This window comes from Pelodiscus sinensis, chromosome 1 (assembly GCF_049634645.1).
Source record: "Pelodiscus sinensis isolate JC-2024 chromosome 1, ASM4963464v1, whole genome shotgun sequence".
Taxonomy (NCBI): Eukaryota; Metazoa; Chordata; order Testudines; family Trionychidae; genus Pelodiscus; species Pelodiscus sinensis.
The window spans coordinates 154809803-154834572 of record NC_134711.1 but is presented as its reverse complement, the minus strand read 5'-3'; the positions used below and the strand labels follow the sequence as shown (position 1 = coordinate 154834572).

Here is a 24770-nt window from a genome sequence, read left to right as displayed (position 1 = left end):
CTAAAACATTTCTGCCAGGAAGTCCCAAGATGATTATCAGAGGACCATTTGGTAACACATATCCCACACCTTATGATATTTGGTTATGAACTTCATCCCAGTACTGTCTAATTACTTGACATGTCCACCCCACAAGCATTAAATCTCGTTTCACCACAATTTCTTCCCCCATTTTTTTTAACACCCAACTGGTCTGAGGTACCATTGAGAGAGAATCTTAAACTTTATTTTATTTTTTTGTTCTATAGACTGGTTCTGTTTTCTGTATCAAACCCAGTTTCTCTGGGGATAGTTTGTCTAGCCTGTTCCTTTCTTCCCAGACTCTCATATATGGACATCCTTTTGTTAGAGAAGTTGTCTGTAAAGACTGCTATAGATTTAGGGGAGTTAGTTTGTTTTGTTGCGTTCTTCACCAATCTTCATTGCTTTTATTAAATTTGACTTTCTATGTTTAGAAAGCTGAGGAACATAATGCTAAACTTGAAAGCACTTTTGCCATGGGAGAGTAGGCTGGTTAGAATTAGTTTTGATCTCTAAATTAGGAATATTTCTTTATGGACTAGCTGGCTAATTGTATGTGTACAGTGCTTCTTCATTGTAAAGAAAGAGAAACTCAGGGGAAATGGATGGCATATACAATTGTTATTTCAAGCACAGCCTTTCTGCAGTAGCGTGCTGGCTTGTTCCAATCCAGCCCTGGAAGCCTAAGAATTACTACATCTAAGAATGCATTGTCCTCCATGAAACGATGCTTAGTTAAGGCCTGCTATGTACTCTGTTAGAGCTAAACTGTGCGTGCAGGCCCATGGCTTGTGTAGCAAAGTTGATTCTGAATTCTATGGTACATTGACGTTTCAGCAACAACTCCAAATAAATCCAAAAAAGGAGAGCTTTTTTTCTATTGAGTTATAGCTGAATTAACAATACAGTCACTACAGTGTCCCTTGTGTTATTTCTCAGAGACATGATTCTGATCTTAGTTACCCTGGTTGCAAATCAACAGGTACCAATAGAACTAAACACAGAGATAAGAACCATGTTTGATAAGTATTTGCATGGCTGGGCTCAAAGCTTTCCTTTGAAAACCGTATTAAGGCTGAGATTTTTGAAGCTGCCAGCCTAAGGGATGCCTAAATCCCTTTAAAAGTAACAGGAGTGGATGTCAAGTCATCTGTTAAAATCCCACCCATTATGGTTTAAACAAAAGCTTTAAAAATTTGACTCCGCTATATTGTTAATTCAGAACTTATGAGCAGCTAGCAGATTGCCTATAAATCCCTCTCACTTCTGGTTAGCCCATTTCACCCTCTTTCCATTTTTTTCCTTTTACATACCTGTGTTAATATTTCAGATGTAGTGGATATTGGAAAACTTAATAAAAACAAACCAGAAATAATTGGGTCTGACACAAATGGATATTTAGACTCCCTATCCTCCCTTCTAGCTATTTTTCCTTGTAAAAGATCTTTAACAATTGAAAAACAATTATGCAATTGATACATGAGAACAAATTATGAAGCAAGCAAGCACACACTTAACAAAGTCCTGACCTGCAACACTATTTTCTTCCATAAACACCTCCATTTTTATATCAAGTATAGAAATTTCAGACAGTCAGTCCAGTATGTTAATATACTCCAGTGTCCCGGGTATAAACCCAGGGAATTAGAGTTTAGTAAGAATATAGTGAAAAAACTATAGCTATTCTTATTGCTGCATGGTGATAGTTGAGATCCTGAGTGTCTTTCATAAGGCACTTTTGGGTAAGGAAGCAAAGAATAATATACTCTAATATGGTGAAAGTAAGGATTTGTGTGATGTTTGAAAAGTACAGGGTTATTTCACTCAGAGATAAAACATTGCATTTATTCAGCTGCTCTTTTATTAAAAAAAAAAAAACCTCACCCTTCCCACGCACTTCACAAAGTAGCTTGCAAACTATGTACTGTACACACAATCATTGATAGGATAACGAGCCTTGTGGATAAGGGAGAAGCAGTGGATGTCATATACCTAGACTTTAGTAGGGCATTTGATACGGTCTCGCATGATATTCTTATTGATAAACTAGGCAAATATAACTTAGATAGGGCCACGATAAGGTGGGTGCATAATTGGCTGGATAACCGTAGTCAGAGAGTTGTTGTTAACAGTGTTAAATCCTGCTGGAAAGGGATAACAAGTAGAGTTCCGCAAGGGTCTGTTTTGGGACCCGTACTGTTCAATATCTTCATCAATGATGTAGATATTGGGATAGAGAGTACGCTTATTAAGTTTGCAGATGATACCAAACTGGGTGGGGTTGCAACTTCTTTGGAGGATAGGGACATAATTCAAAATGACCTTAGCAAGTTAGAGAAATGGTCAGAGGTAAACAGGATGAAGTTTAATAAAGAGAAATGCAAAGTGCTCCACTTAGGAAGGAACAATCAGTTCCATACATACAAGATGGGAAGCGACTGTCTAGGAAGGAGCATGGCAGAAAGGGATCTAGGGGTCATAGTGGACCACAAGTTGAATATGAGTCAACAGTGTGATGCTGTTACAAAAAAAGCAAATATGATTCTAAGTTGTATCAACAGGTGTGTTGTAAGCAAAACTCATGAAGTCATTCTGCCGCTTTACTCTGCACTAGTTAGGCCTCAGCTGGAGTACTGTGTCCAGTTCTGGGCACCACATTTCAAGAAAGATGTGGAGAAATTGGAAAGGGTACAGAGAAGAGCGACAATGATTAAAGGTCTAGAGAACATGACCTATGAAGCCAGGCTTCATGAACTGGGCTTGTTTAGTTTGGAAAAAAGATTAAGGGGGGACATGATAGCGGTTTTCAAATATCTAAAAGGGTTACAAGGAGGAAGGAGAAAATTTGTTCCTCTTGGTTTCTGAGGACGGGACAGGGAGTAATGGGCTTAAAGTGCAGTAAGGGAGGTTTAGATTGGACATTAGGAAAATTCCTAACTGTCAGGGTGGTCAAATATTGGAATAAATTGCCAAGGGAGGTGGTGGAATCTCCCTCTCTGGAGATATTTAAGAACAGGTTAGATAGACATCTGTCAGGGATGGTGTAGACGGAGCTTGGTCCTGCCTTGAGGGCGGAGGGCTGGACTCGATGACCTCTCGAGGTCCCTTCCAGTCCTATGATTCTATGATTTCACTGGCTACTGAAATACAACCAACTCTGTAGGGGAATATTGCAGATGTGTGAGCCAGTGGCACATGTGAGCCTGGGCTGGGTAAGCTGTACTGGTAAGTTATTTTTAGCCAGTACAGCTTACTGGAAAAATTCCCTGTACGTAGGGTTGCCAAGTGTCTGGTTTTGAACCGGACAGTCCAGTATTTCAGCTTTCTGTTCGGGAAACAAATTGAGGAAAATATAGATGTCCGGTATTTTCTAAATAAGATGTAATGTAGATTGTGATGTAATGTCAAGTGCGTCCGGTATTTTTGTTGAAACCACCTGGCACCCCTATGACTGTTCGCCATTCCCAGCCCCTTCACTTGCTGCTGCATTTCTGTGTAGAGTGCTGGAGTCTGAAGGGGAAGCGGGGAGATTGGGAGTACTGCCAATCCCTTCCCCCACAGTCCTCTACACAGGTGTGGCAGAAGCGTCAGGGGGTAGCTGAGTGAGTCTGTGCAGGATAAACTTAAAAAACAACAAATGGTCTGGTAGCACTTTATAGACTAGCAAAACATGTAGATGGTATCATGAGCTTTCATGGGCACAGCCCACTTCTTCAGATGCCAGGGGGTCTGTGGAGGAGGGACAAGGACTGGGAGTTCTGCCTCTTTACCTGATGAGAGTGGCAACAGACGAAGGAGCAGAACTGTCAGGACCTCCTCCGGCTGCCATATTGCCTCCAGCTCCATTCCACAGAGGTAATGTGGGATGGGAGAGGAGGGGAGGGGAAGAGCGTGGGGGGTTCCTGGCCAGGGGGTGGGCCAAAGTCACATGGGATGGTCACGTGCCTGCCCCCTTTGCTTGTGTGCCCTCCTCCTCCCATAGCAGTAAAAATGGTTTATTTGCACTACTGGTGACAGCACCCACACTCCATGCTGTATCTGAATTGAACTAGATGGTGAATTTTTGACAGGCTGCTGTTACACTGGAATGTAACAGGCAGGCAACTCCTTATCTTACACATGACGTAGTTCGTATTTAATGGTCATAAGTGACTGGTACTTAGATTTAACATGACATCTGAAAGGCAGAACCCATAGAATAAATATCCCCCTGCTGTTCTGATGGGATATTGGCTCAATACCGATTTGGAAGGAAGAGTACCACGACTTGCTGGAGGAGCACAATCACCTAACCTTGTGGTCATGTCCATAATGCTGCAAAGAAGTGCATCGTCTCCCCCAGGCACACGGTAACCTGGCAGTAGGTTGGGCACCTTTTAAAAAATATTATAGGAGTTTCAGTGCCCCTTATGTGCCTGATTACATGTTTATCTTCTTATTCCTGAGAATTTGAATGAGTGTCCCGCAATCTATGTTGCCCTGCTTTTATTCCCCTTGTTTCACAGCCTTAGGTTTCAGTAGCAGCAGGAACAAAGTCATATCTGTTGCTCGAGTCTAAATGCTCCTGTCCGTAATCGTCTGATAGGCACATCCAACACAGAAGACTGCAGTGAAATGCAACATTTTCTTCTTCTATATTTCAGCGCCCACATACTACTCTTGACAATAGCTCATAAAGTAGATCCCTGATAATGAGTAAGCAATGAATAGATTGTATCACTCTGGCTTGCTGGTGGGGGATGTGTTTCAGCTACCTCCGTCAATTCGCTTCCCGCAAAGCTCTGTGTGGTGGACCTGAATCCTAAAACAGGTAGATAATACAGCGCTTAGCTCCAAACGAGACAGATCAATAATCAATTCAACATCCAAAGCTGTGTTTTATGTGTATAAAATGTGCTAAGTGACTCCAGTATTTTAACAAATTATATTCTAATTTATATAGAATAGGGATACATTTGTCTTAGAGTTAGATGATATTCACCCGCTAATGCAACTATATTCCTTAAAACACAATGCACACTGTAGCTTTTTTCACAGAGGGACAATGCACATCCTCGTACTCGGATAGGAACACAGTTTTATTTTTATAAGGTTGTATAATTTCATCACTCATTTCATCACTCACTAATGTTAATACAAAGCAAAACTGTAAGGCTGCTATTAAATTCTCCTGTTGGGTGGAACTAAAGCTTATATTTACCAACCCAGCAGATGATGTTTTTTTTATGTCAAGCACTTTTTGTGGGGAATATTTTATTCAATCCTTATTGTTATTCTACCCATTGTGCACATGTGTGTCTTTAAGATGTGTTAGTGACACCCCACTGGGAGAGCTATTCTGAGTTCCCTTTAAAGTGCATGTCTGCGTGGCCATGCAGAAGACCATCAATGAATTCACACTTAACTCCCCCAGCCCAGGGGCTATGGCAGAGAAAGGTTTTTATCCCCTGGACCCAGTCCTGGAGGTGCTGTAGCAAGAAGTGCCTCACTTCTTACCCCAGCCCTAGAGCTGCTGTGATGGGGAAAGGCACTCCACTCCAGCCCAGGAGCTGCTATACAGAAAGAGGGCTGAAGGAATCCTCTCTTTCTACCACAGCCCCAGGGCTGCCTGCACCCCAACCTCCCCCGCCCACCCTAAAGCCTGCACCTCCATCCAGAACCGTCATCCCTCCAACCTCTGCCCCAGCCCTGAATCCTCTCCTGTAATTTGAACGCTGCAGCCCCATCTGGAGCTCATCCAACACTCCAACCCCTTGTTCCCCTCCACCCCCCTGTCCCCACCCCCACTACACATCTTGTTCATATTGGTGCACATAGCAAAATGTATTCTGCACATGCATGAGAAAAAATAGAGGGTACACTGAAGGCACTGCACCAATTCCTGATGGGTGCTGTAATTGTACAGCACGGTCAGGTTTTTTTTTTTTTTTTTTCAGAATCAGCACCCACATTTAGTGATGATGAAAGGTGCAAGGCTGGCAGCCCTGGGCATGGAGTCTCTTATTCACCCAAATAATATGTAGATCATGGGCAGCAGTAATGCAAGCAGCCCCACACTACCTTGTCAATGAACCTTAATGCCAAACTTGGAGGAAAAGGGTTGGCATTAAGTCTCCATGCTTACTCAGACCTTGGCCTGCCTGCTCAGATTGCCAACAAAAATATCAAGTAGGTCCATTGTGGGGAAGATTTGCATTATCTGAACCCTTATGGACGGGGAAAAACTGAAACCAGCAACACATTTTCCACACGTCACCTTTCAGCTGGAAAAAACTCTGGGTCACTTTGGGCTAAGGATTAATTGAGACTGGTGACCTAGAGGTCAAAGGTTATCTATGTCCTATTATCCACCTCATTCCTTGTATATTTAGATAAAATGTAAAAAAAACCCACGTATTACCACCTTTAGTTTACTACTAATCAAGCTTTTTCCCTAGCTTTTTTGTTGCAGCTCTTCAGCTGTAAACCCCCAGCATCTATCACTTAACTTAAGTGAGACTTTGCATTAGTATTAAGTCTTATATCAAGTTGATATGTTTCTCTCTAATGACATGAGGCCTAACAATAAACATTGAAGTTGTTTGGATTCCTTCAAAAGAGAAGGCAATGGTGCCACTTGTACAGCGTTATAATGAATCAGCATATATCACATTAACTGTAAATAAAAAAAGACTAAAGGAAGAGCTAAATACTCACTTAATTTCAGAGACTTTGCCAGAATTATTGCTGCCAGTATTGCCAAGAGAACAATCGCTATGACAAGGTTCCAGAGCAGATTGTAACCTGAAGGTGTTGGTGCTTTAGAAAACAAAGTTTAGGTAAATTATACAACAGCTATTTAAGCATACACACTGATGTAACAACTCAGGAAACAAACTCTTTCTTTTTGAAGAAAACTACAAGGGGAATTTAGGCAGGCAAGATATATTTGCTAGAGTTGGTAGGAAAGGAAATTTCGGTCCTGTGGGAAATTGTTAGTTTGATGTTTCTTTTCATCCTAAATTGAGATAAAAATCAAAATATCAGAAATTCTAAGGGAACAAATGTTCAGAAAAAAATAGATTCCATGAAGCTGACACATTTTTAAATTTTTTTTTGATCAAACCAAAAATATTTTCTTTTGAAACAGTGTAAGTGCTGACACTGCAAAATGTCAATTGAAAACATTTGATTTAGAATTTTACCCTTCTAAAAAATTGAAAAATGTTACTGAAATTGACATTTTCCAGCAAACATATTGTAAGTAGGATGAAATCTCATAGTTGATCTAACAAACAATTACACAGTTAAGTGCTATCATTCCTACTCTTTTACAAAATTGCTGTTTGGATTAGTAACGATAATCATACAGAATTTTAATTTCACAAGGTCATAATGGTATAAGCATTGGATTAGGACTCAGGACACTTGGCTTCTATTCATTCACAAATAATAGCAACTTAAATAACTCAGAGAGGTTGGTATTTAGAAGCTGAGTATCATACTAACATTCAGACTTTGTTTAACTGTGTCCCATGGACTGCCGATGGAATTTTGGCTCCTATGTACTTATAGTCCATTTGAAACTGAGAGTTAATTATTTATTAGTTGCAAGTCAGAGCACTATAAAGCAGAAGTATCTTTAAATATGTGGGCCTTGGTCTTATTACTCCATCTCTGTGAGCTCTCCCAGTAAGGCTACGTCTACACTGCAGAGTTTTTGCGCAAAAACTCTTGGAGCATCCACACTACAAGTGTGTTTTTGCATAAGAAAATTTACAGTACATTGTAAGAAGACAGGGATTTTTGCACAAGAGTTATTCCTCTTTCTACGAGAAATAAGGCTTATTGCACAAGAGCTCTTGCGCAAAAAGGTGTGTGTGAACAGCAAACGGGTTTCCTGTGCAAAAACAGCCAACCGGAAAAAGCACAGGTGCTCAGCTATTCTGTGAATGGCAATCAGAGCTTTCTTGTGCAAGAGCGTCCATGCAATGTGGATACTTTCTTGCACAAGAACTTTTTGCGGAAGATCACTTGCACAAGAACCTTGTGCAAGAAGCCTGTAGTGTAGAAGTAGCTTAAGTGTCAGAGGAAACAATGAAATTTAAGGTTTTATTTCACTGTGTACAAATCAATGCTGGCACATATTTCCTAACACAAACACAGATGAACATCTTGAAATGCCAACAACAACTTGGTAATGCACAGTGCACATTTACCTTTATCGAGCTGTTTCAGGGTGAGGTTTTTCACAACCGGCATTTTCAGTGAAGAGTGATTCACTTGGCAGGAAAACAGGGCAGATTCACTCCAGTCACGTCTAGAAACAATTAGGTTACTTATAAAGGAGGAAGTCCCATTGCTGTTGTGGAACAGAGAGTCATTCCTTGTTGCGTTAATGAGCAACTGGCCGTCCTTAGTCCAGGAGAGCTGGATGTCTCCAGGATAGAAGTCCCAAGCACTACAAGTTAACATGGTCTCTTTGTCGATGGATGGAGAAGAGGCCAAAGAAACCCCAACAACCGGAAGAGCTGAAAGAGGAAAAAGAAATCTAGTCACTCCTCTCTGCAGCTCTTTACTCGAATGCCTCAGAGGCGTTACCACTCCCTGTGCAACTGGGGCATTGCAGGACAGCACAAGGCTGGGTGAGGTAAAGCAGCAGGTCTCCTGTGAAGCTAATGAAGTGGGGTTCCAGGGGCCTGGCTCAAGGGTCAGAGCATTGATGCCTCCTCCACAACTGCCCTGAACTGCTCTGCTACATCAGTGAGAGCGGCTCAGTCCCTGAGGGAGGGGCTGGGGGGATATAAAACAACTGGTGTTTGTGTTCATGGGGTGTACCCTGGAACCAGGTCTTAGCTGTTACACAGGAGCTGAGGGAGTCTTTGATGCACCCCACCACAAGGCCTATGGTAAATGGGAAGCTCATACTGGCTCAGATTGTCACTTCAGAGCATAGTTTCCACAAAGCAGCCCATTCTCCACAGCAGTGAATGTCACACAAGCGTTTCAGACTGACCCTGACCCACACATTAGAGCACTGCAGCATTTGCATGGCTGCCCTTCTAAAAACAAACATCAAAATCAGAAAGGGAGATGGATGGAACACAGCAGTCCTGGCTCACCTGCCACGGAGAGGGAAATGTGAGTCTGGCCTAGAGTTCTCACAGGAGGAGGGATTATCTTGTCCAAGGTACAGCTATAATCACCAGAATCTTTGACAGAGACTCTCTCCAGAACAACCCAAACCCCTTTTGTCGTCTTATTGTAGTCTAGGTTTATACGCTCTGTGCAATTTCTGCTCCAAAAGGTGAAATTTCCAAGCTGTATATAACACAGCTCAGCAGAGCTGCCATTTCTTCTCAGAGTTATGGCCAACCCTTCTGGTTCTTCTATGCTCTGCGCGCACTCAGCCTTCACCATTTCGCCCTGTAATGCTGAGACCATCTTTGCACTCGGTGCAATGGAGGTGTTTTGGCTCGTCAGCCCTAAGTGGGAAAGGAAAAAGGAATGGGTAAATTGCAGGATTGTCGTTTGTTATTAGCATCATCATTGTTATTAATCATTTGTATCACACTAGCACCTAGAGCAGGGCTGGGCAAGAAGCAGCTCAGGGGCCAGATTTGGCCCATTTAACACTTTGATTCAGCCAGAGGACTGCATCTGGATGCTTTCTATTTATACCCTGCAGCCTGGGCCATCAAATTTCAAGATGGTGGCTCAAGCAGCAGGGGCCAAACCAGAAAGCCCATTAAATAGCTTCAACAACCCCAGGACCGCTACCAAGCACCATGGTATCAGTAGGAATGAGAGCCACGAGCTCTTGGCTGTATTTTTTTAATTCAAAGCCTCCAGGCCCAAACAACTTTGAGGAGAGGCTAGTCCCCAGCCCTGCCCCATTTGCCCAGGCTCTGCCTCTTCCATGGGTGGAGCTGTCCTATGACCATGTAACCAAAATTCATTAAGTGCCCCCCCCCCCCTGCAAAAATTATTGCCAAAGCCTTACCCACAGTCTTCAGTCACACCCTGGGCAAGTGCAGTACAAACACGTAATAAGAGTCTCTGCCTCAGACAGCTTACAGTCTAATAGATTTTACACTCCCAGTAGAGAATGCAGAGAAATGGTAGGCAGACACTGAGAAATAACATGCCCAAAGTATACATCTTGCAGTGGATTTGGTTTGGCTCACTGGCCCTCAATGGAAAAGGAAAACAGAACGAGTAAGTATTAAAGAATGATATAGCTCCTTCACATTCTCTAAATAGAGATGTGTAAGGAGAGAAGTTAGGTTGCTAGAGGGCTCCATTACAGGATTAGAAATTTTAATTTAGGATTATACCTGAGGATCTGGGAAATTGTTAAATCCTTTGTTAATAAATAGTTTTGCATCTTAAATTGGATGCATTCAAGCAGAGGTGAGCAATACTTTTTGCAAGGGGACAACTCCAAGAATTTTGTTAAGCTGTCACAGGATGCACTTTTCTGCTATATTGGTGGAGGAGGTTCATGGTCTGGGACACAGTTTGGGTGCAGGAGAGTGCTCTGGGGAAGGGTTTGTGGTGTAGCAAGGGGTGTGGGGTCTGCGAAGGAGTTTGGATGCAGGAGAGGTTTCTGACCTGGGGGCAAGGTGTTCAGGTGCAGGAGGAGGTACAGAGTCAGTGACGGAGTTTGGGTGTGGAAGAGGGTTCTGACTCGGGGAAGAAAGTTGAGGGCCTGCAAGGGGGTGTGAGGTGTGGGCATTGGCCCTGGCCAGGAGGTGCATACCATAGGCAGTTCTCACTCAGTAGTGCAGCAGGGAACTCAGGCAGGCTGTCTGCATGCCATGATGGCCTCACATTAATCAAAGGAATCAGCTGCTGCTAGAAAAGGTATCTCTGCGTGCCTTCTGTGGGGAGGGGACAGCAGGTTCACTGTGCTATCTGTGTCCACATGCACTTTCCCTGCAGATCCTATTGGTCTGTTTTCAGCCAATGGGACCTGTGACCATAGTGCTTGAGAAAGAGGCAGTATATGAAGACCTGCCTCCCTACTTCCTCCAAGGGAGAACACAAAGACAGATTAGCTAGTGGCGGCTGCCAGCCATTTCCAGGAATGGCGAGGCTGGGGTCATGGCAGGCAGGCAGCCTGCCTAAACGCCCTGCTGCATCACAGGGTTTTTAGCAATCTGAAGGCGGGAAATGTTCGGCAGTCTAGATCCTGCCCACTGGCTGTATTTTGTTCACCCCTCTGTAAGAGTCATCCTTAGCAAGTCTACGTCACCTTTAACAAGACAAATGGTTGTTCTTTTATAAGTTGACACAACCCCCTTACATTCCTGGGTCAAGTTTGCTCTTGAGTAAGTGGCTGTGGATTATTCCTATATACTGTAAGATGGGGTGGGCAATCATTTTTTCAGGGGGGGCCACTTAATGGATTTTGATACTTGTCATGGGCTGGCTTCAATCCCTACCCCCAGCAAGGGTGAGGCCTAGGATGGACGGAGTTGTGTGGGGCTGGAGACTTTGAAGTATAAACAGAGCAAAGGGCTTGTGGCTCCACCACTACTGCATTGCCTGGCAACCATCTGGGGTTGCTGCAGCTATTTAAAGGCCTCCTGGCTCCGGCCCCTGCCAGGGCAGCCCCGTGACCAGGAGCCCTTTAAATAGCTGCAGTAACCCCAGGCAGCTCTCAGGCAACGCGGTAGTGGTGAGGCCGGGCATCGGGAGCCCTTTAAATTGCTTCTATTTAAAGGGATTATGGCTCCTGGCCCTGCCACTATCACATTGCCTGGCAGCCACCTAGGGTTGCTGTGGCTATTTAAAAGACTCACAGCTCTGGTCCCTGAGTAGGTAGCACTGCAACTGGGAGTTGTGAGCCATTTAAATAGGATCATGATGCCTGAGCCCTGCCTGGAAATTCGGTGGCATGGGCTGCAGGATATAAATAAAAAGTGGCCAGATGTAGGCCACAGGCCTTTTGGAATTAATCCAGAGTATCTCCACTGGCTCAGAGGAGTTATCCTGCTTTACACTGGGGTAGCTGCCAGCAAAATTCAGCCCAAATCTATACTCCACATCTTGATTTTATTGTGATATATTAAAAACACCAGAACAGCCAGAGTACCTGAAATAGGAGCTGGATTAAAGAAATTCCATCACCTGGAACTTTCTGCATTCATTGTTTTTTCAAGTTTCTTATTTTGAGTTTTGATCCTTTATTTGGCCTTTGGTAGGTAGAGTGGAAAAGAGTGAAGGAAAAGTAGAGCAGTTTGGTTTCAACATTAATCCATGAAGAAACTGAGTAACGGTAGCTTTCAATGATTTGCCTCTTCGGAAAAGCAGCGTCAACAACAACACTGACATTTCTGAAGGGGGAGGTCACATCATAACCAACTCTACACAGGAAACAAATGGAACGTTTAGTGCTTTAAGATAAGCCACTTGGAAAGAGGCAGGAGTGTTTTCAAAATACTGACCTGACAATGTAGTACTGACTAGATGGCCAATTTTTCAATCAAACTCCACTGAAGTCAGTGGGGGTAAATCCAGGGTTCTATCTGGCTCATCATTTTTGTAATAAATATAGGAGAAAATATACCCCTGTCACACTCCAACCCATCCAGGGGCAGACACACATAGATCTGGGAACTGGGATATTGAACAGAACTGTGTGCTTACCTGCATGACAAAGAATGAAGAACATTAAAATCACTGGTAATTTAGTCTCTCTTCTGAGCAGCTGAAGTTCCCTAGGCAGCATCTGTAAAACACTTTCGAGTTAACCTGTGCCTGCCTGGAAGGCTCTAGTCCTTACTATCATGAAAAGCATCTATTTGGTTTTCAGCCATGTTAGGGTTTCAGAGGCCACCCAGAACTTATTTCCAAGGACATTTCAAAGTTAAATTAATTATATTAATTGATATATTATATAATTTATAAATGGTTATCCTATATATAGAGTCCCAGTGTCTGTGAGTCTGTAACGCCGAAATGCTGGCTGTTCCCTCTGGGCGGCCTGTGCTGCATGGGGAGTACGGGGCCCACGTGGCCTCTTGTGCTGCTTCCCGCAGCGGCCTGGCTGAGCGGTGAAGAAGTCAGCCGAGCGCCACGGTGGGAGGCGAAGGGGGGCGGGGCAGTGACGTGCGGTGTGACAGCGGCTCCAGGCCCCACCCCCTGACCGTGAACATCACCACCCCGCCCCCCCTTTGCCTCTCGCCGTGGCACTCAGCTGACTTCTGTGCCACTCGGCCAGGCCACTGCGTGGGAGCAAGTGGCACAAGCAACCATTTGGGCTCTGCGCTCCCCATGCAGCACGGGGAGTGTGGAGCCCAAGAGGTCATTGAGAGAAGGACAGAGAGAGAGGCAGGAGGCGGAGGAGAGCTGAGAGACAGAGAGGAGGAAGCAGTAGGAGGAGAGAGAGAGAGAGAGAGAAGACCAACATGGAGGAGAGACCTGAAAATCCCATCTTATGATGGGCTAATTGGCTACTATTAATAATAATAACTGTAGAGGATTTTGGTGGAGCTGAGCAATTTGCACAGCCCAGCCAGTGGTAGAACATCATTATTAATGAACATAGAAATGAATGAAATGCCTCAGGAGGTTGTGGAATCTCCATCACTGGAGATATTTCAAAGCAGGTTAGACAGGTATCTATCAGGGATTACCTAGATGGTGCTTGGTCCTGCAGTGAGGGCAGGGGGCTGGACTTCATGACCTCTCAAGGTCCCTTCAGTTCTAGTGTTCTATGATTCTCTGAATATTACTGCAACTGGTCAAACACCAATCTCCACCTGTTAATAGGCAGATATTGAGGTGGCAAGAGGTTTTCCCATGATCCATCACTGAGAATGATGCTCCCCACAGAAAAAGTTAAAAACGTTACATGTCAACTGGATCGAGACACATGTTAAGGGGGCTGTGTGGAACTCTGATGGGCAAGAACAGCATTTCTGGGGGGTCCCCCATGAGATTGCAGAGCAGCAACACAAAGGCCAGGCCACTTGTTAAAGCCATGTGATCCTTGGTGAAGAGCACTGGATTAGGGGGCTTTCTAGATAGAAGGCCCAGGGCTTAAAGGAGGAACAGAGACAGGTTTAAGTAGTGAGAGTCTGGGGATTCACAGAGACAGGTGTCCATGACAGCTGCTTTGTACTATCAAAAGTTTAATGGAATGGAACTTGCACAGTACTTTATTAAAAAAAATCTGCAGCATCGATTTCTGCTGCAAACAGGAGACTGATATATGAAACCTTGAATTTCCAACCTTGTCACTTAGCAAAAGAGCAGGAACATGGCAGGCGGGCTCTGAGCAGCCATATAGCCTCATGTATACAAATTGAGCAATGGCCCTTTACACAATTTGATAGCACACTGGTGGCCCTCCCTGTATTTTAGAAGCTAACAGAGCCTTGCCAGGGCAGCAGAGAGTGCATATAGTTAGGCCTTGCCTGTTGTATATGTAATATATAAAGGAGAATGTTTGTAAGTTTGTGCGCTAATAACTTGGATACTATAAGAGCTACCACAACGAAACTTTGCATGGGATAACCTTTCATCCAGGAGAAGGTTTTAAGGTACTGTACTTTTGGACCTGATCGGGCCTGAGCTCAAGCTGTAAAAAAATAAAAAAGTAACCCACCATGCTGCACTGCAGGGGCTGCCCCGCCCATCCTAGGTCCCATGCCCGCCACCTGTGGCCCCAGCACCATCCGGGACTCGCCCCCTCCCACTGATGAGGTTACATAAGCAACCCTCTTCCCCCCGCCCTGCACCAGCATGCAATGCCCCAACCCCCACGTACAGAATGGCTCGGGCACCCACCCTGCCCCCCCTCGGCACCTGCAGCCCCAGGCGCAAGCTGGGGCACCCCTTCCGCATGTAACCTCCCCTCCACCCAGGGTCGCACCCCACCCTTCTGGGGATGATGTGGACCTATATTTTAATCCCTATAGAAATCAGTGCAACTTTTTGACCATTCTAAAAAAGATAATGGACTACTGTTTTTCTACATTTTGTTCTTCCAGTTTCCTGAGCAACACCGGGTAACTCCAGCTAGTATTTAATAAACATGGTTAACTGGACCCACCCCACCCATGTGGTCCCTTCATATTACATTTGTTGTGTAAAGAAGTAAACACAAATGAATAGTCTCTGGCTATATCTACACTCGTGGCTTCTTGCGCAAGTAATATGCAAATGAGGCTAAGCGTGGCATATCGCTGAGCCTCATTTGCACACCTAATGAGCCGCCATTTTTTCAGAAGAGGCTCTTGCGCAAGGAGGAGCGTCTACACTGCCCCTTCTTGTGCAAGAAAAACCCTCTTGCGCAATGCCGGTACACCTATTACTTTTTAGGAAGAACGGCATTGCGCAAGAGGGTTTTTCTTGCGCAAGAAGGGGCAGTGTAGACGCTCCTTCTTGCGCAAGAGCCTCTTCTGAAAAAAATGGTGGCTCATTAGGTATGCAAATGAGGCTCGGTGATATTCCATGCTTAGCCTCATTTGCATATTACTCGTGCAAGAAGCCGCGAGTGTAGACATAGCCTCTTTGGTTTTGGTCCATATGACTTTGGACTTATAGGACATATATTGCCCTCTTCTGTACCATGTTTTTTTAATTCTTCTTTGGAGTTTCCCTAGAACATGGCAGTGCTATATCACAGCTCTTTATTTGGGACAGACTTTGATGAGCTTTGCCCTTATTTTGCTCTTCATTTGTATGTACCCTTATCTGAAAATCTTATCATGGAGAAAATTTGGCATTTGTCTCTGGGAGATGCTTTCACAGAGTTTTGAGAACTTTTTTTTCAGTTCCTCCTGCCCGGCACTTTAAGCCAAGATTTTCAAAAAGCCCAAATGAACACTGGTGGATCTGAAAGCAATCAGTGCACACTCAGCATTTTTGGAAATGTGGTCATTTCATTAGATTAATAGGTATGGACTAATGAGCCTAACCATAAGCATCCATTTTGAAGGTTGTAGTAATTCTTCCTAGGTGCCAGGAAGAAATTAAGGAGGCAGTTAAATATTCTACAGAGCTCAAAAGAGAGTGCCTTGGTTATCTACCACAAAAACCTCCTCTCCCTTTATAAGGAGGAGAAGAATGTAATTGTGCCTGGCATTCACTAGCTACAGTCAAAATTAAATACCAAAACAGCTTTGGCTACTTTAAAGCATTGATGATAGCCCAGTACACGAGAAAGATTTCATTAAAGGCAGGAAATGCAAGGAGAATTTGGGTGGTGGATGTAGCTACTGTAGTTTGTTTTTTCTCACATACATAATGTGTGTGAGATCCACAAAAATCCATAGAGCTAAAGTAAACCAAAGCCCAAGCATGTTCAGCCAAACACATGTGCACAGAGTTTGTGGGGAGTCTATAAAACAAAAGCAGAAAAAAAGATATCATGCTTCTAAGCCACAAAGAGACTGAAGAGAGAAGCTTCATTTTGCTCTCACAGCAGTGTAAAGCTGGGCTAACTTCACTGACATCAAGAAAACAATTAAAATAGGATTTATGCCAGCATTCAGCCTTTTTGGTCCACAATGGGGCAAAAAAGCTAAGGGGCTTGCTGCTATGAGTGTGACTACATCTTGTGACGCATACAAATACCTTGCTTCCTGGTATTTTAACCATATCTTTGGTGTTGCAGTTAAACTGTTTGGCAAAAAGGTCATGTGTGGTTGAAATATGCGTTCTTTGACCAGTGCTCCCACAATATAACGGAAATTGTGTCATTCACAGCCAGCTTCTCTCTGTTTTAAGCACAGTGCACCTAGCCCATGGCTGACTTGTACCTTGCTTTCCCACCCCCATGAAGTTATCCAAGAGGGTACACTTATTAGACAACTGCCTGTCTTAAGAAACTGGCCTGAAGTATCCTTAAAACACAGTGGACCAAATTCAAGTCCAAAGGATGAATCCCTCTTCCTACACTTGTAACAATATGCCATATTGGAAGATCTGTAGCCATATTAGAAGGCCTAAAGCCTTTCTCTGCAGCCAGAATTAGGAGCAGCAGTCACAGCTGTAAAACTTAGAACCACATATTCACATTCCATCTAAGTTGCATTAAAATAGCATCACATCAGGCTGTTAAGAAAGAGATCCTGTCCTAATGGCACCCACGGTCACCAGATAAAGAACTAGATCTCAAGATGGGTAGAGAAAACTTAGTTAACAGCATTTTGTCTGGCAAGAAACTGTTTATCAATAGTTGAGGTTGTGGAATCCTCATTCTATGATTATGGTCCTCATTTTCTTATTGTTTGTGTGTATGTTCTGTGTTTGGTTTTTAATTGTTTCTGTCTGTTATATGATTAAATTTCTTAGGTGCAAATCAGCTAAAGTGGTGGGGTATGATTAGTTAGGTAATTCAGTTACAGTATGTTACAATTTGTTAGTAAAATCATACTGAAATAATTGGTTAAGGTATACCGAAGCAGGATTCAAGTTTCACGTTATAAAGTGGGGCCCAAGAGGGAAACCAGCAGGAAAGGAAAAGAGGAAATAAAGGGAAAAGGAAGAAAGAAACAGCAGAAGGAGGAGGAAAGATCTGGAAGAACTCATCTCAAGACCCAGCCTAAAACCACAGCTTCCAGAATTCCTGTGCATGACCATGACATGTAGCAACCAGAGAGCTCCAGAGAGACATATCTTGCCTGGCCATTATGGGATGTTTGCCTGCCTTTAGCAGGAGTGTTAAGCATGACACTGTGGGTGTGTCTAGACTGGTATGATTTTGCGCAAAAGCAGATGATTTTGCGCAAAAACTTGCTGCCTGTCTACGCTGGCCACGAGTATTTGTGCAAGAACACTAACTTTGTACTGTACAAAATCAGTGCTTCTTGCGCAAATACTTTTATGCTCCCGCTCAGGGATAAGCCCTCTTGCGCAAGTATTATTGCGCAAGAGGGCCAGTGTAGACAGGCAAGTTAATTTATTGCGCAAGAAAGCCCTATGGCTAAAATAGCCATCAGAGCTTTCTTGCGCAAGAGAGCATCTGCACTGGCATGGATGCTCTTGCGCAAAAGATGTCTTTTGTGCAAAAGCATCCATGCCAGTGTAGACACTCTCTTGTGCAAATACTTTTAACGGGAAAACTTTTCCGTTAAAAGTATTTGCGCGAAATCATGCCAGTCTAGATGCAGCCAGAATGTTTAGCATGTGTATTTTGCTTCCAAGAGAACTGTCAATAAATAGAGAGTAAGGATATTACTGTGTAAGGCTCTTTCAGTGATAAAAGATCCTGAAGACCCACAGGAAGTTATGCCCTGAGCCCTAGAAATTGGATAAGGATGTGTGTCCTTATTGTGTGTGAATGACAGAGAAATCTGTGTGGGTAACAAATTTGGTGGAGAATGTGGGCAGCCTAAGGTTGTTTGGACCATATTGATCTAGCCCAGTGTTTCTCAACCTTTTTTTGCTCATGGCCCCCTTCTGAGCCTCGTTCATCTCTGTGGCTCCCCTCATAGCCACTGTTAGTTGGAAAAAAAGGTACATAATTTACCTAATGTTCTGTTTTTTCCATGTGGCCCCCTAGAGGTAGGGCGTGGCCCCTGGGGAGCCATATGGCCCACGGTTGAGAACCTCTGAACTAACACAGCAATAGCAGAATTCTAGTGGTGTTGTGTCAAAAAGGGTCACCACCTGCTTGGCAAAATGTTCTCTCTGAAGCAACAGGAGGGAAAGGAAACCAAGCGAAGGGACCAGGGAGGGTAGGTGTTTAAATTAACAGGTTTGTACCTGGAGCCCTGGGAACTGGGTAAAAGTTCGTGTCCCTGGTGTGGCTATGAACAACAAATAAATCTGTGTGGGTAGCAAATTGGATAAGGATATGTGTCCCTAGTGTGTGAGAAATCTGTGCAGGTAACACATTAGGACAGTACCTGGAACACAGAGTGGGCATCTGCTCCAGCTCTGCCAGGAGGCCCTTAATGTTAAGCAACAGGTTGTCTATGTTTACTTAAAACCATTTTTTCTGTGACTTGGTTTAAAGAAATTTTCAATGACCAGAGTCTGTGGACTGGTGCTGCTTCCAGTTCAGGAAGACAGCAAGCCAGTCACTGGTATGAAAAAGGTTGAGAAACATTGGCCAGATCTTACTCATTTTCCTGCAAATTATAACTTTCAAAAATGAAAAAATGGGTCTGATTAATCAGATAGAATCAATCACAATTATCAATGAAGAAACCAATAATGGAAAAGAGGCGGGATGTACAACATAAAACACGTACAGCCCAGCAAACAGGCAATTATTTTTTTAATTGCTTTTTAAGCAGCAAGTTTGGAACAAAATATAGTAGAGTGCCTATCATCCGACCTAAACGGGACCGACACATGGTCGGATTACCGAATATGTCGGATGATATGGACTCTACTGTAGAGAGCAACGGAACAGCTGATGCCACGCCTGCTGGGACAAAGCGTCCCCGGCAGAGCAACATCAGCTGTTCCATTGCTCTCTAGGAGCAGCTGCTGCTGCTCCACTGGGTTAGGTTCTCTTATGGCACAAAAAGGATAGCAACTTAATACATTTTCCCCCATGAGGATTCCTCTGTTATGGTGAGTCCTCAGCTAATGTGGAAATAGTTGAATCAACTTAGACACCAATTCCTATTGTCAGTTTAAGAGATGGTGTGTGGCAAGAGTCTGTCAAACACACACAGACCAGTGACGTCCAGGTGGCAGATACTTTCTGGGGAACTCATCAGGTGGCATTGTCTAGAGAAGTGTTTCTCAACCTTTTTTTATATATATAAAGTACCCCTTTTTCAAAACAAACAAACAAAAGTAGTACCCACAGCACCTACAGTTTCCAGACACACCATTTTTTTTCTACCATTGCAACACATTTGTTTAAACAACTTAATCGTAGCCGGGCGGGTGATGAAATGTTTGGGTGTAAATAAATAAATAAATAAATAAATAAAACTTAAAACAAAAATTCAGTTTTCCAAATTTCAGGTGTGTTGATGTACCCCCAAACTTCTCCCGAGTACCCCTAAGGGTACTCATACCACTGGTTGAGAAACATTGGTCTAGAGCAATCTGAAGCTTTTCTAAGTTCTGCTGGGACTACCACAGAAATTGCACAAGAATCAGGAAGATGTAACCAGCTCCCTGACTTTGCTATGTTGAACCGTCTTGGAGAATATGTGTGTGTGTGTGCGCACACACGTAAACTCACAGTAGTAGGTGGTACTGTTATTTTTATATTATACATGGATATATTTTAAGCCTTAAATTTAAACAATGACGTGTTTTGACAAGCTGTCAAAACTCATATTTCTGTGTGTCAATGGATGTAAAGTGACATACCAGTATTATGTAAGCACTGTTGGTTTATTTAAGCCTTTGTTAAACATCTGCATAAACACAGTTTTACCTCTGTAAAACAAACCTTTGAACTAAGACGACAGCCTCTTCCCCCTCCTTCAATATTAGCAGATACTAGACTTGTACAGAACACACACAGAGAAAATATTTCTGACTAGACTTTTTCTCCCCAGTGCACCTCTGTGGCTCTGAGCGCTTTACAAACAAATTCAGTACTTCACACAATAATTTAAAGACGACTCAGGCACATTATTGTCAAATAAGCAACACTAAAGCAAGTCCCCTCCTGAACAAAAATAGCAACCACACCATTAATCCATCAATGCTGTGATTCTTCATGTTCCCCTTTCCTTAAATGGATGCAGAAAAGCATTGGTTTTTCAATGTGGAAAAAAGGTTAACAAATCTGATTGCTTCAGTTTTGGATGTCGATTAATTTTCTCAGCTAAAATGGAAGTGTTCCCATCCAGAATTCAGCTGCAAAAGCATATGGTTGTCAATTTAGCAGGAGGAAGTTAAGCAATTATGAACATAAAATGCTTAAAAATAGGTCTGCATCCTAAATTTGATGTTCCTCTTTTCATTCCTTGCTGAAGTTTTCCTGACTCAAAAATACACACCATACCATTTTGCCAGTAGTGTGGAAGATACATTTCTTTTAAAAAGACAGACAAGGATGGCTTTTGTCTTGAAACATGGAAAGCAGACCTCAGTTCTCTGACCACCTTATATGTTCTAAGTACCATACTAGTATCATTTTGGATTGTTACTTTGCAGTATTACATGCTAAACTACTGCCCTTAATCTAGTAAACCAAACACACAAACCTTTTTACAAGATCCCAAGATTTTGGAATGCAGTTGATTGGATAAATACTTTAGCATATACTTAGATAACTGGAAGGAGAATATTTTGTACCTGTGCTGTGAAATACTAGACTGCTTACATTGCTTGATCAATTCTAGGACCAAGATGAGTGTCCACGTTACCCGTGCATCAAGTTTTCAATACAGTAAAATCAGGTGGGTGGAGATTATTTTATGTACAACAGCAGTGTCTAACTTAATGACTATCTTATGGTCCAAGAAACTACATAATAACTTAAGGGCGATCTGGCAGAGAACACAAAAGGAGGTTGTGTCTTCTCTTCTTTACGATGGCTAAAGGGAATTTTAAAATAAGAACGGTATTAGATGTCGCATCTGGTCTTCCAAAAATTTGCTAGAGGTCTTTTTTGTTGATTTCAGATAAAGACTGAGTTCTCTCTACAATTGACAGTATGTTGGGTGCAGAATTTTTAATGATTGGAATATATGTAAATAAGATGCAATTACCCAGAAATACAGATTGCTAAAGTTCACAGTTTAGGTGGGTGTCAATTTGTGATAACTGTTACGTGTGGCTTATTAACTGTGCACACAACTCTCATCTATGCTAAAATACCCTATGGCTGTTACTCTGTCCTCTAGCCTGCACTTCCCCCGGCCAACCCACTCGCTTGTTTCACTCCCCCAATTACATCTTGTCTTTGGTCTATAAGATCAAGATTGGCATTTACTCAGCTGTCCTTGGAATGTTCCAGGAAATCAGAGTGGGAAAGAGCTAAATTTCTAATGTAAGAAAAACTTGGGGGAGGTGAGTGAGGGGGAGAGAAGTGGGAGGCGAGGATGTGGGGGGTGGAACTTCCCAACAATTTTTTTTCTTTGCAAATCACTTTAAATGCATTTTATCTCCTCTTCTCTGAGAACTAGAATGGTCTGATTTATGTGTGTCTGGTGCTCCTATGATGACTGCGACAAACAGATAGATCAACCAACTTTACTGCAAGTTAAGTAAAGAAAGTACTGAGATGATGACTCTTCCCCGATTGTTGTGAAGGTACAAAGCTGAGACACAAGATGGGTGAGGTGCTATCTGGCTTATTTCTTTCAACAAGAACAGGTCACAGAAGTGAGTGGGCAAGGTTCTGCAGCCTGCAATATGCAGGAGGCCAGAGTAGATGACCTCAATGATCTTATTTGACCTTAAGGTGTAGGAGTACAATAGAAGATATTACTTCACTCACCCTGTCTCTCTGTGACCAACAGGGCTATAACACGCGGCAAAGCTAAATTTGTAAAATCTAGTAATTGTTCAAGATGTCTTTGTGTGGCCCTGAACTGTGCCATTATTCATCTCGCAATATCACAGCAAATGGTAATATGCAGCTTTAAGGTCCTGATCCTTCGAAGACCTCAGCAGTATTTAATTTTGTACACCATGAGTAATCCAGTTGAGTTTATGGACCACTCAGAGCTACCCACAAGGTGCAGAATCGAGCTGCACCTTGTGTAACTCTGTGGGCAGTTTTAGAGTCCTCCGAGAGCCTTTAGAGGGGTTTTTACACATTATTCTCTCATTATTAGTAGTATCACACTTATGAGTGGGTTGTCCCTCTTGTAAGAGAATTGGAACGTTCACACTAGTAATACCTCACCTCCTGGTAAAGCAAAACTTTAAGGATGCCCAAATTGCATAAGGATTTCAAGTTTCAAAACTGTCTGCTATCTCTTTTTCTTCTCTGGTTTGGTTTCTTGGGTTGGATTCAATCAACAGGAAATTTCTTTTTAATTTTTTTCCACTCACCTGAGACTTGTGTGAATAAAAGGTGTAGCCTCTCACTAGCTGTGTAGCAACATAATCCCATTGAGGTCAATGGAGCTGTGCTGATTTACATAACCTAAGAATCTGGCCCAAACACATCATACAATTTTCTGATGACTAGGTGTATGTTCACACAGAAGTTGGAGGTGCGACTGCAACACACAGATAGCCACATCTGAGCCATCTTACTTAAAATAGCAGCATAGCCACATGTGAAGGGTTTATCACACAAGTATATGCCTTGGGTCCCAGGTGTTACTGTAAGTCACACCTCTCCATTAGATATATCTTGGTGTTTTTATTAAACTTTGACAGACTATTCTTCTGTCCTTTTAGCAACCAAAGAACTTTTTCAGTTGGATATAAATGGCCAGTCATAAATATGAAGAAAAATAAAGTCAGTGAGTTTGAAAAGTTAAGAGATCACTTCCAGTCTGTCTCCAAACCTGTGTCATCTATATGAATATGCTGGCTAGATGAATATTCCTATGAAGAGTGAGCAACTAACTCGCTCAGTTATGAACCATAGATGGGGTTCATCTAATTGTTCCTGCTGCCTGTCTTTTTCTTTGTTTCCCCTTTCTCCTTAACATGTGCCTGTCTGTGTTCCAAAATTAGTTGTCACCAGAGCTGGGCAGACCTGGCAGTTAACAAATGTAGATCAAAATGCTTCTAAAGTTACACTTCAGAGTTCACATTTTTAACCCGCCCTCATAACAGTTCACATTCAGATTCAGCATTAATGGTATCACCCAAGCACAAAGTCATAGCAAGAAAACCCCACTATTCCCTATTTCCACCATATTCATTCTCTGTTGCTCGCGGTCATGAATTTTCAGTCACTAGAGCTTTCTTGTCTAAATTGCACTGGCTTACTAAGGCATTTAATAAACCAGCCAGGTAAAGGAGAGCCTGTTCAAGCTGGGAGACAGTTACCCAGCAGACATTCTAGTGACTGCAAACTTACCATTTCTTGCAGCTGGATGCTACTTTCAGCTCATCCGTGGTCCCGTGGCTGAGTTTCTGACCTGTTTATCAAGCATTTTGTGGTCTCCTGCCTTCAGAACCTTTTGATATCTAAAATATACCAGAGCCTGAAGGAGAGGAGCTGGAATTCTTGACATTGTCCTAAGAATAAGAGATGTAGGGAGCAGAGCTCCTGCAACTGAGCTGCTACTGCATGACTGTATTCAGTAAGAATGAGCCCTTACCTTGGTGCAAAGCTGAATCCTGAACGTGCAACTTCCTCGTTTAGACCTCTTGTGGCTTTCGCACACACTACCAGCATTTTTAATGGCAGCTAAATCATAATAGAAATTCAATATTTTACATATTATTGCATAAATGGTTTCATCCCAAAGATTTAATTTCAAGCTGTGTTGCTTATCTGGCCAACCCAATCCATATCGCAATATTACCCATATACCTCTGAAGAATTTTGAATAAGGACGTCAGCCATCTGGGAGACTTGTGCACATCACTTCTGAATTTTGGCAAATATTTATATATTTCATTATCTTGCTCCTTTGAAAATCCTCCTGGTCCCTGAATGTGGATTTCACAGGGTAGATTTGGCCAAGAAGCAATAACAGTTCTGCACTTCAGAAATATGTGCTGAATGTGCATCCCATAATTAACCCATACCTAAAACTCATGTTTGGCACCTATGTGTTTGTTTTGTAAGAGATTAAGTTTCATAAGTATTCTCTGGACAACTGAATGATCACTCTGTAGAATACACAGTGAATACTTCTCTAGGGAATGAGGCAGGAATATATCCTAGCTGAATAACGGTGGGGTAGCAGGAAAGT

The 24770-nt window shown here is 42.8% G+C and overlaps 1 protein-coding gene across 1 annotated transcript; it reads right to left on the bottom strand.

The window, feature by feature from the left end:
• Nucleotides 1-2929: 2929 nt before the first annotated feature.
• Nucleotides 2930-24387, bottom strand: LOC142819667 (tyrosine-protein phosphatase non-receptor type substrate 1-like). The gene is made up of 6 exons (XM_075908175.1): nucleotides 23927-24387; nucleotides 12655-12736; nucleotides 9123-9485; nucleotides 8220-8531; nucleotides 6718-6819; nucleotides 2930-4822 (listed from the first exon to the last, which is right to left on the bottom strand). Exons 1-6 carry the CDS (start codon nucleotides 23927-23929, stop codon nucleotides 4692-4694), a joined length of 993 nt encoding a protein of 330 aa, XP_075764290.1. The 5' UTR covers nucleotides 23930-24387; the 3' UTR covers nucleotides 2930-4691.
• Between the last annotated feature and the right edge of the window lie 383 nt (nucleotides 24388-24770).